Source organism: Myotis lucifugus, unplaced genomic scaffold (genome assembly GCF_000147115.1).
Source record: "Myotis lucifugus unplaced genomic scaffold, Myoluc2.0 scaffold_464, whole genome shotgun sequence".
NCBI classification, from domain to species: domain Eukaryota; kingdom Metazoa; phylum Chordata; class Mammalia; order Chiroptera; family Vespertilionidae; genus Myotis; species Myotis lucifugus.
This window is the reverse complement of record NW_005871512.1, coordinates 718,902-734,471: the sequence shown is the minus strand read 5'-3', so window position 1 is coordinate 734,471 and position 15,570 is coordinate 718,902. Positions and strand designations below refer to the sequence as shown.

Sequence of the window (15,570 nt, the reverse complement as noted above, 5' to 3'; positions counted from 1 at the left end):
AAAGAGCTGTTAGTTGCCGAAACCGGTTTGGCTCAGTGGATAGAGCGTCGGCCTGCGGACTGAAAGGTCCCAGGTTCGATTCCGGTCAAGGGCATGTACCTGGGTTGCGGGCACATCCCCAGTGGGAGATGTGCAGGAGGCAGCTGGTCAATGTTTCTCTCTCATTGATGTTTCTAACTCTCTGTATCTCTCTCCCTTCCTCTCTGTAAAAAAATCAATAAAATATATTTTTTTAAAAAAAGAGCTGTTAGCTAATGTTACTATTGCACCATGCAGCTCTTGGTGAGGAAGCTGACCTCCTCCAGGAAGCCTCCCGTGATTTCCATGGCTGGGTTGGCAGCAACAATCCTGCATCTGTGCCGAGTGTCTCTCCTATGTCCCGGACACTCTCCCTCCAGGTTCTCTGGGTCCAGAGCAGCCATGTCCTTCCTTGTTCTTGCCATTTTGGAAGGTGGCAAAGTGTGGGCATTGGAGTGAGGAAACCGCCCCCCCCTCCCAACATTGCTCTCCAGCTGTGTGGCCACAGGACAATTGCTTCACCCCTCGGTGCCCCGTTTTCCTCATTCCTGAACGGGATGCTCTTGCTCCAGAGGGTTAGGCGAGGCCCCGTGCGTGAGTGCTCACGCCGTAGCAGGCTCGGCTCCAGTTGATTATCTTGAAACTGCTGAGGTCCTCTCTCAGGTGCCTGAGCTGACGTTGGTTTTTTGGGATGTTTAGAAATTCCTGATGTCCACCAAGTACAACAAGGACTCCAAGATGTACCACGCCATCCAGACTGTGTTTGGTGAGAGGTAAGGCGAGAGGGAGGACCTGGGGGGAGGCCTCTGCCTGGGAGGAGAGGGCTCACGGGCCCCAGAGCCTTGGGGTAGTTAGGGGCCGAGCTCCTGGCTGCCAGGCAACAGCACGTGCCCCAGGCCCGGTGGCCACCGCTCTCGTCATGGGCACCCCCCTTTTCCTCTCTCCCCTCCCAGGGCAGGTGGGAGTGCGGGGGTCGCTGAGACTGGGGCCCATGATCACCTCATTTCTTTTTTGTTTACTTATTGTTTATGGTGGTTAAATTCACATCCGTAAAATCCACCCTGTTAGCCACATTGGAGGTACAATTCAGTGCATGTGGTGTGTTCACAGCGCTGTCCACTCCCAGAACGCTGTCGTCGCCCCAAAGGTGACCCCCTGGCCACCTGGCCGTCAGCCCCGCCCCCCAGCCTCTTCTCTCATCAGTGTCTGTGCCCCACAGGCTGTTTGGCCAAGGCCTGGTGTCCGAGTGTGACCACGAGCGCTGGCACAAGCAGCGGAGAGTCATGGACCTGGCCTTCAGCCGCAGGTGAGCGCGCCGGCGGGCAGCGTGGGTCCTGGCTGGGCAGGGGCGGTGCCGGGCTGCTGGGCTGCTGGGCTGCTGGGCTGCTGGGCGGGGGAGCGGGAGGGGCTCATCCAGGCAGCAGGGACAGAGGGAGGAGGCCGGCCAGTGGGGCGCCAGGCGGAGAGAGGTCCCTATCGGTTTGTGGATATCAGGGTTGTGACAAGGACGTCTGGACGTGTGGGGGTCCCTGCCCCCCGGGAGCTCCCCCCGCGTAGGCCTCATCACTCTCATCTGGGCTTTTTGTTTTATTATAGTTTTCATTTTTGGGTAACATTTTATTTTTTAAGTAACTCACGTTCAGATACAATTCACATACCACGTAATTCACCCATTTACAGGGTGCAACTTAATGGTTTTGAGTATATTCAAAACTTGCACAGCCATCACCGTAGTCAGTTTTAGGGCATTCTCGTCACCCATCCCCCCACCCCCCCCTCTGTGCCCGCAGCTCCTGGCACCCACTCACCTGCTTCCTGTCTCTGGATTTTCATATTCTGGACGTTCCCTATAAATGGAATCACACATATGTGGTCTTTGTGTCTGGCTTCTTTCCCGCAGCATCATGAGGGCCATTCATGCCACATGATGCACCAGAAATGCGTTCCTTTTTATTGTCAGCGACTATTCCACTGTCTCGATGGGCCTCGTTGGCTCATCCGCCCTCATCAGCTGACGGGCACTTGGGTTGTTTCCGGGTTTTGGCTTTTGTGAATCGTGCTGCTCTGAGCATGCATGTGTTAGTGCAAATTTTTGTGCGGACGTACGTTTCCGTTTTTCTTGGGTGTCTCCCCAGGAGCGAGGCTGCTGGGTCACCTGGTAAGTCTGTGTTTAACATTCTGAGGAAGGTTAATCATTTATTTTGATATAACTTTAAATTTGCAGAAAAACTGCCAAGATAATTAATCTAAGGAACTCCTAGGTGTCTTTACCCAGATTCACTTTTTTTAAAAAAATATATTTTATTGATTTTTTACAGAGAGGAAGGGAGAAGGATAGAGAGTTAGAAACATCGATGAGAGAGAAACATCTATCAGCTGCCTCTTGCGCATCCCCTACTGGGGATGTGCCCGCAACCAAGGTACATGCCCTTGACCGGAATCGAACCTGGGACCCTTGAGTCCGAAGGCTGAAGCTCTATCCACTGAGCCAAAGCAGTCAGGGCCCAGATTCACTTTTTAAATCACATTTTTTTATCGTTTCTTCTCTACGTGTAAATATAAACATGCTTACAGTTCTCTCTCTGTATGTATATACATTATTCATATTATTTAATATAGTTCGTATTTTTAAAGCATTTGAGAGTAAGTTGGGGACACTGTGACCCCTTCCCTTAAATATTTCTGTGTGTATTTCCTAAGCACAAGGACTTTCTCTCACATGACTACCGTATAGGTATCAAATGAGGACATGGAACATGCTATCCACACAGTCAGCCTGAATGTGATTGAATAGGAAAAAAGAACAACTACAAGTAATCTTGCACAGAAATAAGCATTTGCAAACCATGCTAGTGTGATGAAGAAGTCGAGGGTGCTGTGGGAGCATTACTGAGCCTACTTGGGGCTCAAGAGACGTTCCCAAAGGAAGTGGCACCTGGGTGTCCATCTGGAGAGTGGACAGGCATAGGTGGTAACGGGCGTGGGGATGGAAGGTGCCTGGGAGGAGAGCTCCGGGCAGAAAGGACAGCATGTGCAAAGGCCCTGAGGTGGGAAGGAACATTGTGCTCTGGAGGAGCTAAAAGGCCACTGTAACAGGAAGGCAATGCTGCAGGTGGCAGTGGGCAGGGGACAGGGTCTGCCTCCTGGTCCAGGTGAGGATTTTTGCCTCCCTCCTAAGAGCGACAGGGTGCTCCCAAGTGGTTTAGGTAAGGGACCCCATCAGAATGGTGCTTCTGTCTGGCCCGGGCCACAGAGGGTAAGACGTGCAGCCAGCGTGGGGTGGGGCCGGGCAGCAGCAGCAGGAGGATGCGGGCCTGTGCCGGAGCGGGAAAGCCAGAGCAGGGCTGGTGGATGGGCAGCGAAGAGCTGATTTTTGTTCCTAATTAAAAAAATGGATCCTTTTTCTCTTCTCCCGTTTTTCTCTTTTTCATGTTTTAAAAAACTTCGTATTTGGAAACTTCACATTTCTAGATACGTTTTAGGAATAAGAATAGGAGAAAGAACAGCCCTATATCCTTTACCCAGATTGTTAACATTAAAAAGCGCCTTTAATTTCAAAAGCAGCACCTTCTGTTAGTAAAAAATCAGAAATGTGTCATGTGCCAAGTGGCGGTCTCCCCCTTCCCACACTCCCCTTGGGGACGCCATGTTTGTGAGTTTGGAGTGTGTCCTTCCACGCGTCTTTCTAAGCTCTAGGCCTGGCCGGTGAGCCGGCTGGCTGTCCCGGGGCCGGGGGCACTGTGTGTTGGGATCCCTGGGTTGCGGACTCATGTCCCTGTGGTCTGGCACTGTGACTGCTCACGGGCAGGGAACGGGACGGGAAAGCCAGGCTGCAGACGGCAGCCCGGGGCAGGGCAGTGCCCGCGGAGAGGTTGGTGGGGAAACTCATGGATTCTGGAGACCGAAGACGCCTCTCCTCCCTTCCTTCCCACTGTCCCATGGCGTTTCTGCTCTGTCACATCGTCTTGAGGTCAGAGCTGAGGGGCCCAATGGCAGAACGAGGGCCCGTGGGGCCGTGTGGACAGGGGCAAAGGGATAGCAGCGGCATCTGAGTGGAGGGGAATGTGAAACCTCAGGGCTCCTTTGTTGTCGGGAACCCAAGCCCGGGAGCTGTGCCTCCCAGGGAGGCCCGGAGGCTGGGAGGGGCCCCACTTCCGCTCTGCACGCTGGCCTCCCGCAGAAGCCCTGGGCTGGTCCTCGGCCGCTGACCCGTGTGCTGTTTCCCCAGCTCCTTGGTCAGCCTGATGGAGACATTCAACGAGAAAGCGGAGCAGCTGGTGGAGATCCTGGAGGCCAAGGCGGACGGGCAGACCCCGGTGTCCATGCAGGAGATGCTGACCTGCACCACCATGGACATCCTGGCCAAGGTGAGGGGTGGACGGCCCCCTACTCCTCCCCACCCCGGGGCAGAGGGCTCCTCTTCCCTCCCTCTTCCCCTTCCTTGCCTTCCTCCTCTCCCTGCTGCTCCCCCATGCCATCGGCCCCTTCTCTGGGCCAAGCGCTTCGTGTCTCCTTAACTATTCCAAACAACCCAGCGTGAGACGGGAGCCGCTAGCTCATTCTCTAGAAATGGACACCGAGAGGGGTGGGCACAGGCCGAGGCTGGTCAGGGGCAGAAGCAGGACTGGCTCTGAGGTCTGCCGTCCTCCCGGCCCAAAGCCCACCTGCCCCTCAGCTCCCCGTGGGGTAGCGGCTTGGCTGTTGACCCCGGCAGACCCAGCAGTGGCCCAGGTAGCCCCAAACCTAGGGGAAGGCAGGCCAGGCAGCTGGGGTGTAGGGACAGGGAGTGAAGCATCGTTGTCATTCAGCCATTCCCCGGGCAGCTGGGTGCAGAGTGGACGCCCACGGGAGGCTGTGTCTCAGGGGCCATGCGTCGTGTCAAGGAAGGAGTCGAGGTTTACTTAGTGGTTACTCTCTGCGACATAATTCTCACCACATTCAACGGGGTTGAAGTATGGCTCATGGCAGGGAGTCTGCGACCCGATACAGGCCAGTCCTTGGCCCAGGGTCTGGGTCTCCAGCTGAACGGTGCCCGGCTCTGCCCTGGGCTTCGGTCCTCCCCTCCCCAGGTCTGAGCCCGGCTGCTCTCTCCCCAGGCAGCCTTTGGCATGGAGACTGGCATGCTGCTGGGCGCCCAGAAGCCTCTGTCCGGGAAGGTGAAGCTGATCCTGGAGGGCATCACTGCCTCCCGCAACACCCTAGCGAAGGTGCGGCCCCGCACCCCCCGGCGGCCAGCCGCCCGCGTGGGGGTCCTCCTTTGCTGGGGCGCCTCCTCCAGGGATTTTTCCAGAATGAGTTCTGAGTTCCGGTTTGTAGATGTGAAGTGACTTCCACTCAGTTAGGATTTGCATACGTTGCCTCAAGGGGAGGCTCGGAATGAAAGTGGATTATGTAAATTAGGAGTGACCTTTCTCTCATGTAAATGACCCCCTGGAACAGGCACTCCGTGATGGCTAGGATGGCTCCACAATGTCAGAGGTTCCTGGATTTTCTTTCTCTTTTTTTAAAAAATATATTTTTATTGATTTCAGAGAGGCAGGGAGAGGGAGAGAGAGATAGAAACATCAATGATGAGAGAGAATCATTGATTGGCTGCCTCTTGCATGCCCCCAACTGGGGATCCAGCCTGCAACCCAGGCATGTGCCCTTGACTGGAATCGAACCCGGGACCCTACAGTCTGCAGCTCTATCCACTGAGCCGAACTGGCTAGGGCTGGATTTTCTTATTGCTCTACTGTCTCCAGCACATCGCCTCATTGTCATACGATGGCTGCTGCAGCTCCAGCTGTCACCCCTGGTTCCAGGCTTGAAGGAGGACGAAGGGAGAAAGTGGTGCTTGAGCTGATTCTCAGACCGATGCCCGGGGCCCCCTCCATTCCCCGAGGCTCAGCCTCTGAGTTTGCAGCCCTCTGACGCCCCCCCATTTTTTCAGCCGCTGATTCCAGCTCCCTGCCCGCTGGCTGTGGTGTCCTCCTGACTGCAGTCCTAGCTGCCTCCATCCTTCAGGGACCCCTTACCTTTTCAGGGCATCTCTCCCATTGTTTTTAGGGGTTTGGTGCGGGGAGGGGAAGCCGATGCATGCTTGGGCCTAGCCTGCCTTCGGGACCTGTCTCCCTGGCGCCGTTATCTTTTCTGACATGTCCTCGCATTCTCCCCACCTCCCAGCTTGCCGGTGGATGTATGGTCCTTTGGGAGCTGGGGTAGGCGGGGTGGTGGGCGGGGGCAGCGGGGGCGTGCCGTGGTCCGTCCTGAGCTGGGGCTCTTGTTTAGTTCATGCCCGGGAAGTGGAAGCAGCTCCGGGAGATCCGGGAGAGCGTCCGCTTTCTGCGCCAGGTGGGCAAGGACTGGGTGCAGCGCCGCCGGGAGGCCCTGAAGCGGGGCGAGGCCGTCCCTGCGGACATCCTCACGCAGATCCTCAAAGGTGGGGAGCCCTCTGCGAGGGCGGGTGGCCGGGGCGCCTCCTGACAAGGCGACTGTCCTTTGGGTCTTGGGAAAGGGAATGTGAGTGTGGCAGACGCTGCCACCGGGCCCTGAGCCGCTGCTTGTCTTTCAGCCGAAGAGGGCGCCCAGGACGACGAGGTTCTGCTGGACAACTTCGTCACCTTCTTCATTGCCGGTTCGTAGCTGCATCGCGACCAAGGGCCCGGAGCTCTGCAGGAACGATGGGAACGATGGGAACGATGGGTCCCTGGAATCCGGACTCTGGGAGGTTTTCCTGGCTGTCTGAGCAGAGTCAGGCTGTGGAATTGGGGGGCTGGGCCGAGGGGAGCGAAGCCTCTCTATGCCTAGGGGGGTCCAGGAGGCCCTCTTGGTGGCATCTGACCTGTTAATGGTGCTGGCAGTCCTGGGGATGCGTGAAGCTGCCCTTTTGGGCTCAGGAGAGCTTGGCCGTGTGAATTCATGTTTCCACCTCACTCAGAATTGGGGATGGGGGGGCAGCCTCATTCATTGCTCATCAAATATTTGTTGAGCATCGATCTTCACCTGGAAAACTCCTCCTCACTCCTCAGGACCCCCAGGTGCTTCTTCCCTGGGGAAGCCCTCCGGGATTGCCCAGGCACATCAGGCCCCCCGGGAGCTCTCCATGGTGCCCAGAGCTCCTCTGCCCACACGTCTCACAGTTTAAGTTGCGTATTTGTTGGTGTGATTCGACCAACGAGATGCGCTCTGGGACCTCAGAGAGACACATTGGTCTCAGCCTCAGCTTTCTCTTCTGCAAAATGGGGATGGACACCCCCTCAGGCCAGGCCAGGCCCAGGGATGGTTGGAGGAAGGGGTTTTAGAGTGTGAGCACCGGATGCCCTTTATCGGACCACACTGGCTGGCATCAGGTGACGTGAAGTGGGCAGGTGTCCCTTTATATCCGTGTGCCCAGCTCAACCCTAGGGAGCAGAGGCGAGGGCCTGAGCTGCCACCAGGGGCTTGGGGTCTCAGAAGCCGGACAGCAGCCACTCTATGATCCCGTGTGGAGCTGCCACTCTCCTCCTTTCCTGCAGGTCACGAGACGTCCGCCAATCACTTGGCATTCACGGTGATGGAGCTGTCACGCCAGCCCGAGATCTTGGCAAGGTACGGAGAGGGGGCCAGGGGGTGGGGGGCTTTCCTTGATGTTGGTGAAGGGGTTTGTCCAATGTCTTATTCCTCGAGGACCACCTGCTCCCACCGCCCTTGGCTGAGCCCTCTGCATTGTGTCCTGCTTCTCTTCACCCCAGGGCCTTTGCACATGCTGTTCCTGCCTCTGGAAGCTCTTCTCCCTTCTTTTCTCCTAGAAAACAGCAACTCTTTCTTCTCCTCCTCCTCCTCCCTTCCTCCTCCTCCACCTCCTCCTCCTCCTCCTCCTCCTCCTCCCCTTCTCCTTCACCTACTTCTCAGACCCCTAAAGTAGCCACTAGCCACCTCCCAGCTCATAAATGCATTTTCTCCTGGGACTGTTTGCTTCAAGTTTTTTTCAGTCATGGAACTGGAAGCCCCGACTCCAGGGACCATGGCTCTTTCCCTCCCCACGGGTACTTAGTGCCTGGCCAGGGGCTGCCTGTGAGGCCTGCACAGAATTCTAAGTAAAGTGCCGAGGGGGCGCCCATCTTCAGCTGGCAGGAAAGGGGGGATGCCTAGGCAGATGGCATCTGAGTGGGCCATTGGCTTCCTTAAGTACAAACAGGTTCCCCCAAAGACTGAGCCAAATGTGAGAGTGCTCTAAAAATGCCAGGCAATGTCAGTGAGCATGCCGTCACCCACATATCATGGCAGGGAGGTTGCTGGGGCAGTGAGGAGAGGCCTGCGGTTAGTGGTTATCATGGCATAAAAGGGCAGTGGGAATGGCTTCTTGAGAACATGAAATAATTTATTAGGTTTCTAAAAGGATATGCTCTTTATAAAAAAAATTTGGAAAAGAGCAAAAAAGTTAAAACAACAACATTAATAATCTATATATATAAAAGCCTAAGTGAACAGCCACCCAGCTGACCATTTGACCATCCGACTGGTAGCTATAACATGCACTGACCACCAGGGGGCAGATGCTCAATGCAGGAGCGAAAACCACAGGCATGGAAACATGGAACAGACTGATGAATCCCAGAGGGAAGAAGGGAGGGGGGAGGGACCAAAGATCTTATATGCATACTAAAAGATCTTATATGCATACTAGAGGCCCAGTGCATGGATTTGTGCAGTGATGGGGTCCCTCTAGTAATAATAATAATAATAATAATAATAATAATAATAAATCTGTGCACCGGGCCTCTAGTAATAATAATAATCTTATGTAATAAAAGTGTAATATGCAAATTGACCCTAACAGCGGAACGACTGGTCGCTATGATGCAGGGAGCAGGCCTAAGCCATCAGTTGGACATCCCCTGAGGGCTCCTGGGCTGCCAGTGGGATGTCTGACTGCCAGCTTAGGCCCGATCCCCCTGGGGAATGGGCCTTCGCTGGCAGGTGGACATCCCCTGAGGGCTTCCGGACTGCAAGGGGGTGCAGGCTGGGCTGAGGGACCCCCTCTCCAGTGCACAAATTTTCATGCACCAGGCCTCTAGTAATAATAATAAATCTGTCCATGGTGGCCCCACCCTTCCAGAGACAGTTCATGGTTAACTACTGAATTTCACCATGTATTTTGCCACGACATCACCCCATGTTATTGTAACCTCTTCTCAAATCCACTTTTTAGAAATGTCATGGTAAAGTACACATATATAACATAAAATAGACCGTTTTAACTGTTTTTTTAAAAATATATTTTATTGATTTTTTACAGAGAGAAAGGGAGAGGGATAGAGAGTCAGAAACATCGATGAGAGAGAAACATTGATCAGCTGCCTCCTGCACGCCCCCCACTGGGGATGTGCCCGCAACCAAGGTACATGCCCTTGACCGGAATCGAACCTGGGACTGTTCAGTCCGCAGGCCGACGCTCTATCCACTGAGCCAAACTGGTCAGGGCCATTTTAACTGTTTTAACTGCAGCTCAGGGGCCTTAAGTGGATTCACATCGCCACGTACCCATCCCCCCATCATCCCCAGAACCTTCCCATCTTCCCAAACGCAAACTCTGTCCCCATCACACAAGAACTCCCACCTCCTCTTCCCAAGCTCTGGTGGCCCCCATTCTACCTACTGCCTAGCACCCGAGTTCTCCAGGTACTGCATGGATGGGGGGGCATGCACTGTTTGTCCCGTGTGACCGGCTGTTTCACTCAAGATCCTGCCCTCGAGGTGCGTCCACGCGGGAGCAGGTGTCAGGACGTCCTTCCTTCTTACGGCTGAGTCCTCTTCCACTGTGTGGCTGGGCCATTCTTGTGGAGGCATCTGTGGACGTGAGGTTGCCTCTGCCTTTTGGCTGCGGTGAATAACGCTGCTACAAACATGAGTGCTCAGAGATTTATTTGTACTTTCAGTTCCCCTGGGTGCACACCCGGAGGTGGGATTGCGGGGTCAGATGCTAATTCCATGCTCATTTTTGAGGAACTGCCCTACCATTTTCCACCATTTACCTTCCCACCCACCAGGGTTCTGGCTTCTCCAATCTGCCACCTTGTTCTCCTCTGTCGTTGACAACAGCCCTTCCAGTGGGTGTGGGGGGCCCATACCCACTCCTAGTGCCACATGTTCTCCTAATGGGCGCGCCCCCAGGCTTCCTCGCCAGGTCCCTGCACCTCGCATTCCGCTGTCTCCCTGGGCTGAGGGGCGCCTGTGTGCAAAGCCCTCGCTCGGGGTGCGTTGATTTCCTGCAGCTGGTTCCCAGCGGCGAACACAGAGGGTGAACGTTGTAAAGAGCCTGGGACACGGCTCCCATTGCTTGGGCTCCTTGGTTTGGACATGGCAGTTCCGGGATGTCTTAAACAATGCGGGGGGCAGTGTTCAAGGTGGGGCACCCCAACCTCTCTGCAGGCTTCCTTCCACCCCCCCCTTCTTAAAACTCTGTCCTTGGAGAGGAACTTGTCTTTGACCCCACAGGCTGCAGGCCGAGGTGGACGAGGTCATCGGCTCTAAGCGGCACCTGGACTACGAGGACCTGGGGAGGCTGCAGTACCTGTCCCAGGTGTGGGGGGCGGGCGGGGGGGGGCGGGCGCTTCAGGGCAGATGCGGGGGACTCGTGGGTTTAGGCCTGCAGCTGCCCTAACCCATTAGAATGGGGTTCTCTGACCTCGCTGCTCATGGGAGCCCCTGGGAGACTAAAACAGCCCCACAACAGGCTGCCCCGGACCAAGGACACCACGGTCGCTGGGGGCGGCCCCGGGCAGCCGCGTGAGCAGGCTTCGCAGGTAACGCCAGGATGCAGCCGAGGTCGGAAACAGCGCGCCCTGAGTGGAGCTGGGTTTGCACGCCCGACTCGGCCGGAGATCCACAGGCCCGAGCTTCCGCTGGGAGCAGGCCCAGCACCCCTCCCCTGGAAGACAGAGCAGGGGGCCTCGCCTGGGCCGTGGGGACTCAGGATGGAGGGACCCCAGTGCAGAGGGAGGTCTGGCTCCCGGTCCGGGCTCTGCTGCTATGGCTTTGCCAAACCCCCTTCTCCTTCTGGGCCTCAGTTTCTCCTTCGGTCGAATGAGGGTGGAACACAAAGGTGAAGGTCACTCTGCAGGGGTCCGGGACCCAGTCCTGGACTCAGGGGCGCAGTCAGTGCCGGGAGTGGGAGCAGAGGTGGGGCTGGGCTGTGTCCCCTGGGGTCTCCCCTTCCTCTCACTTCCCCCGCGTGTGGCTCTGCAGGTCCTCAAAGAGTCGCTGAGGCTGTACCCGCCTGCGTGGGGCACCTTTCGCCTGCTGGAGGAGGAGACCCTGATTGACGGGGTCAGAGTCCCGGGCAACACCCCGCTCCTGGTGCGTGGGGCCCTGCCTGCCTGCCCCGCGGTGGCTGATGTGGGCGCCCTTCTGAGGTGGGGCGGGGGGTCCGTGGCCCCGTTCTCCTCACTGGCTGCCCTGTGTGTTCTCATCCGGGTCTCGCTGTAACCCCATGAGGTCTTTCTCTCCCCTTCACACTGTCCTGTTTAGATTACAGGGGTGCCCCACTGGACAGGGTGCCCCACTCCCAGCTGAGGGCGCTGAGGTGCAGAGAGGTGATTCGTCTTGTGTAAGAAAGAAACCCTTCCCTATCCTGAGCTCGGCACACCCACTGACATTGCCTTCTAAGTTCATTTATTTATTTACTAGTCTCACCCGAGGACATTTTTCCAGTGCTTTTTAGAGAGAGAGGGAGAGAGAGGGAAAGACAGCTAGAAATATCGATGTGAGAGAAATACATTGATTAGTTGCCTCCAGGGCCCGGGCCGGGGAGGAGCCTGCAACCAAGGTACGTGCCCTTGACCAGAATCGAACCCAGGGCCCTTCAGTCTGCAGGCCAACGCTCTATCCACTGAGCCAAACCGGCCAGGGCTGTCTTCTAAGTTTACATTTTTCTTTTGAAAGTGAGGTTTTTGTCTACGTGGACTTGACCCTGTGTATGGTGTGAGGTAGGGAGGCCTATTCGTCAGCTGGGGTTGCCATAACACAGCACCACCGCCGGGGGCTCACACAGCAGAAACATACTGTCTCGCAGGTCAGGAGGCTGGAAGTCGGAGAGCAAGGTGCCAGTAGGGCTGGGCTCTGAGCCCGTCTCCTTGGCTTGCGGGTGGCCTCATATGGCCCCTTCTCTCTCTCTCTCTCTCTCTCTCTCCTCGTCTCCTCTTCCTATAAGGACACCAGTCGAATTGGATTAGGGTCCACCCTAATGACCTCAGAGTAACTTTGTTACCTCGTCTAAGACCTATCTCCAAACACAGTCACATTCTGAGGTCAGGACTTCAGGATATGAATTTTAGGGGGACACACCTCAGCCCATAAAGGGACCCAGTTTTGTTTTTATCTATTTTTATGGAGAATCCCCGGAATCCAGCCCTATGCACCGAGCACCCCTTTCCCCAGGGCTCGGCCACACCTTCTCAGCACGCATCAAAGCTTCATCCGTGTGCACATGCATGTGTGTGTGTGTGTGTGTGTGTGTGTGTGTTTCTTCTGTTCATCTGCCTTAGTGACCATCTCTTTGGAAGGCCTTCTCATCTGGCAGGCCAGGGCCCCGTGGCTGGCTCTCAATCCAGGGACGCAGCCCTGTGGGCCTTAGTAGGCAGACGTGCCCAGTTGGGTCACCTCAGGGGAGACCCCGGATCCCCGGGCCTCAGTGCCACCTTGTAAGATGGGGTTGGTGGCCACAGTTTACTGACAAGAGTCGACAGGATAACGTACATCACTTGTTCGGCCAAAACCCCTGGCACGGAGTCAGCGCCCTTTGCTGCCTGAGACCCCTCCCTGCCTGACGCTCCCCCTCACTTTTCAGAGCTCAGTCCCAGGCCCGTCTCCATCCTCGAGACAGAGCCAGGGCAGAGCGGCTGAGGGACTCTGTGCAGGGTCAAGAGGCAGAGGCTGGCACCGGGCCGGTTGTGGGGGCACGCCTGGCCCCTGGGGGCAGGGCACGGAGCATCAGGGTGATCAGGAGGCTCCATGAGGGCAGGTGGAAGGCTGGGGGGCCTGCAGCTCCCAACCCAGGCAAGCCTGGTGTTGAACAGAATGGCTCTCAGGATGGGGAGAGAGACGGCCTCGCAGCAGACCTGAGTTTGAATCTCAGTTTGGCCATTTGCTGGTCAGGTGACTTCAGGCAAATCACGAACCTCTCTGAGCCTCGCTTCCTCATCTGAAAATAGGGGTCAGAGTCACGCTCCCACGGGTGGGCCGGCGTGGGACGACACAGCACACCAGGTGGTGGTCGGGGCACGTTGGCCACCCCCTTTCTTCCTCTTAGAGACTTTCCAGGGGCCAATGGGGTCCCAGATGGGTGGGTGGGGAGATGGGTGTGTGTGGAGGGATGGATGGGTGGAGTAGAGCAGGAGTGGGGGCTTGGGAGACTACTCTGCTCCAAACCACCCCACTGGGAGCCGCAGCAGGTGGGGGAGGTGCGAGGGTTCTGATTCTTGGAGCCAGAGACAAGCGTAGCCTCTGCCCGGCAGTTCAGCACCTACGTCATGGGCCGGATGGACACGTACTTTGAGGACCCGCTGACCTTCAACCCAGATCGCTTCGGCCCCAAAGCACCCAAGTAAGTCTCCCTGTGAGCCGTCCGTGAGGGAGGCCTGGCGGGACAAGGACGGTCCTGGGGCCTCTGGTCTGAGCTGCCCGTGCCCACCGAGCCCATGTAGCCTTCCAGATCCACGTGAGGGAGCTGTCACCCTCACCGTGCCCCCTCTTACAGGGAGGAAATCACAGCTCAGAGAGCTCAGCCCGAGGGTGCACAGCCCCTAAGTGGCAGAGCTGGGAATTGAGCCCAGCTCAGACTGGTTCTAAAGCCCATATTATAACCAGTCCTGACACTGGGAAGCCCCTGGGCAAGTGACTGCACCTCCCTTGGCCTTGATGTTCCTATCTGAGAAATGGGAACACCGCTGGCTCCTTCTGGGGGAGTGAATAGGCGAAAGGGCTGAAGCAATGCTGGGGCCAGGCTCCAGGGACAGACCCCCTGAGTCCAGACCCAGGATGCCCAGAGCTGGATGTGTGACCGGCCCAATGACAAGTGACAAGGGGCCTCGGGCGGGCTGCTCTGCCCCTCTGAGCCTCAGTTCCTCCATCTGTGAAGTGGGGATAATGACGGCTCCTCCAGGGCTCAGAGGAGGATGCGTGAGAAAATGCCGAGCGAGCGCAGCAGAGGCAGCTGCTGTGTTCAGTGTGTGCAAACCCCAGTCCGCCCCTCGAGGGCACCGTCTGCTGACGCCTCTCTCCCCACAGGCCGCGGTTCACCTACTTCCCCTTCTCGCTGGGCCCGCGCTCCTGCATCGGGCAGCAGTTTGCTCAGGTAGGAGCCAGGGCTGCGGAGGGACTGCAGGGGTGGGGTCTTGATCTGGGCCAGGACGCAGTCGGAGCCCTGCCCCGCCCGGGCTGCCCTGGCCGGGGGCTGGGCACCCAGTGTCCATGCCTTTGTGCTCACTGACTCCCACTCTCCCCCACCCCCACATGCGCAGATGGAGGTGAAGGTGGTGATGGCCAAGCTGCTGCAGAGGCTGGAGTTCCGGCTGGTGCCCGGGCAGCGGTTCGGGGTGCAGGAACAGGCCACACTCAAGCCACTGGACCCCGTGCTCTGCACCCTGCAGCCCCGGGGCTGGCAGCCCGCGCCCCCGCCCCCGCCCTGCTGAGGCACCTGGGGCAGAATCGGACTCCTTGGGCAGGGGCCGCACCCACCCTCCTCTGCAACCCACTGCCACCAGCCTGCTCCCTGTCCTCTTCCTCGGGGGGCCTCCACGCCAGCTCCCAGAGGGCCTTCTCCCAACCACCTCCTGCTTCACGCCCCTCAGAGCTCCCTGTCCGCTGCTAATCCACTGCCCTTCCTGGACCAGCCCCTGCCTAACTCCCAGCTGCCTCCCAAATGTGCCATCGTCCCCCCAACCCCACCCCACTCTGCACAGGCCACTCCCTCTGCCAGACACCCTAACTCTTGCTTACTCCCTAAAACCCTCCTCAGGTGTCACCTCCTCCAGGAAGCCCTCCCTGCCACCCCCGGCCGGGCCAGGGGCCCCTCCTCTGTGCTTCCTTGGTCACCTGTGCTACCTCTAACACCACACTGACCACTGTTTCGTGAGCGCCCTTCGAAGTGACCGACCACCCTTTCAGGCTGTGAGCGCCTCAAGCGCGGGGTCTGTGTGTGATTCGTCTCTGAGGCCCCCATGCCCACCGAGGGCCTGGCACAGAGTCGACGCTCAATAAATATGTGTTGACTGCATGAATGACCGGCCACACCAGGCCAGGGTGCTCTGCCCTCAGTTTGCTCATCTGTAAAGTGGGGGTGGTGTTGAGGCCCGTCTCTCTAAGGGCTGGCACTGCTCTGGAAGTTGCCCCTGGAGAGGCCCAGACACCGTGCCCTCGGGACAAAACTGCCCAGGTTACTGGGAGGGCCCCGTGTTAGCAGACACCTGCCCTTGTTACACGCGAGGCCGTGCTCCTGGGTGCGGCGTGAGGCTGGGATTGTAGGCAGGGTTTGGAGAGCCTGATGTGAGAGGGCCGGGGGTGGGGGCCGGAGGTGGGGGCTGGGGGCCGGGG

The 15,570-nt window shown here is 57.4% G+C and overlaps 1 protein-coding gene across 1 annotated transcript in view; it reads left to right on the top strand.

The window, feature by feature from the left end:
• The window catches only part of LOC102442827 (cholesterol 24-hydroxylase), a 19,415-nt gene extending 4,162 nt beyond the window's left edge, over window positions 1-15,253 (top strand). The window contains exons 3-14 of the mRNA XM_006103114.1: window positions 718-791; window positions 1,238-1,324; window positions 4,247-4,385; window positions 5,115-5,225; window positions 6,289-6,439; window positions 6,572-6,634; window positions 7,515-7,587; window positions 10,477-10,561; window positions 11,227-11,337; window positions 13,494-13,582; window positions 14,266-14,332; window positions 14,499-15,253. Coding sequence (XP_006103176.1) covers window positions 727-791; window positions 1,238-1,324; window positions 4,247-4,385; window positions 5,115-5,225; window positions 6,289-6,439; window positions 6,572-6,634; window positions 7,515-7,587; window positions 10,477-10,561; window positions 11,227-11,337; window positions 13,494-13,582; window positions 14,266-14,332; window positions 14,499-14,669 — 1,212 coding nt within the window. The 5' untranslated portion in view covers window positions 718-726 and the 3' untranslated portion in view covers window positions 14,670-15,253. The remainder of the gene's footprint in view (window positions 1-717; window positions 792-1,237; window positions 1,325-4,246; window positions 4,386-5,114; window positions 5,226-6,288; window positions 6,440-6,571; window positions 6,635-7,514; window positions 7,588-10,476; window positions 10,562-11,226; window positions 11,338-13,493; window positions 13,583-14,265; window positions 14,333-14,498) is intronic.
• The last annotated feature ends 317 nt before the right edge of the window (window positions 15,254-15,570 follow it).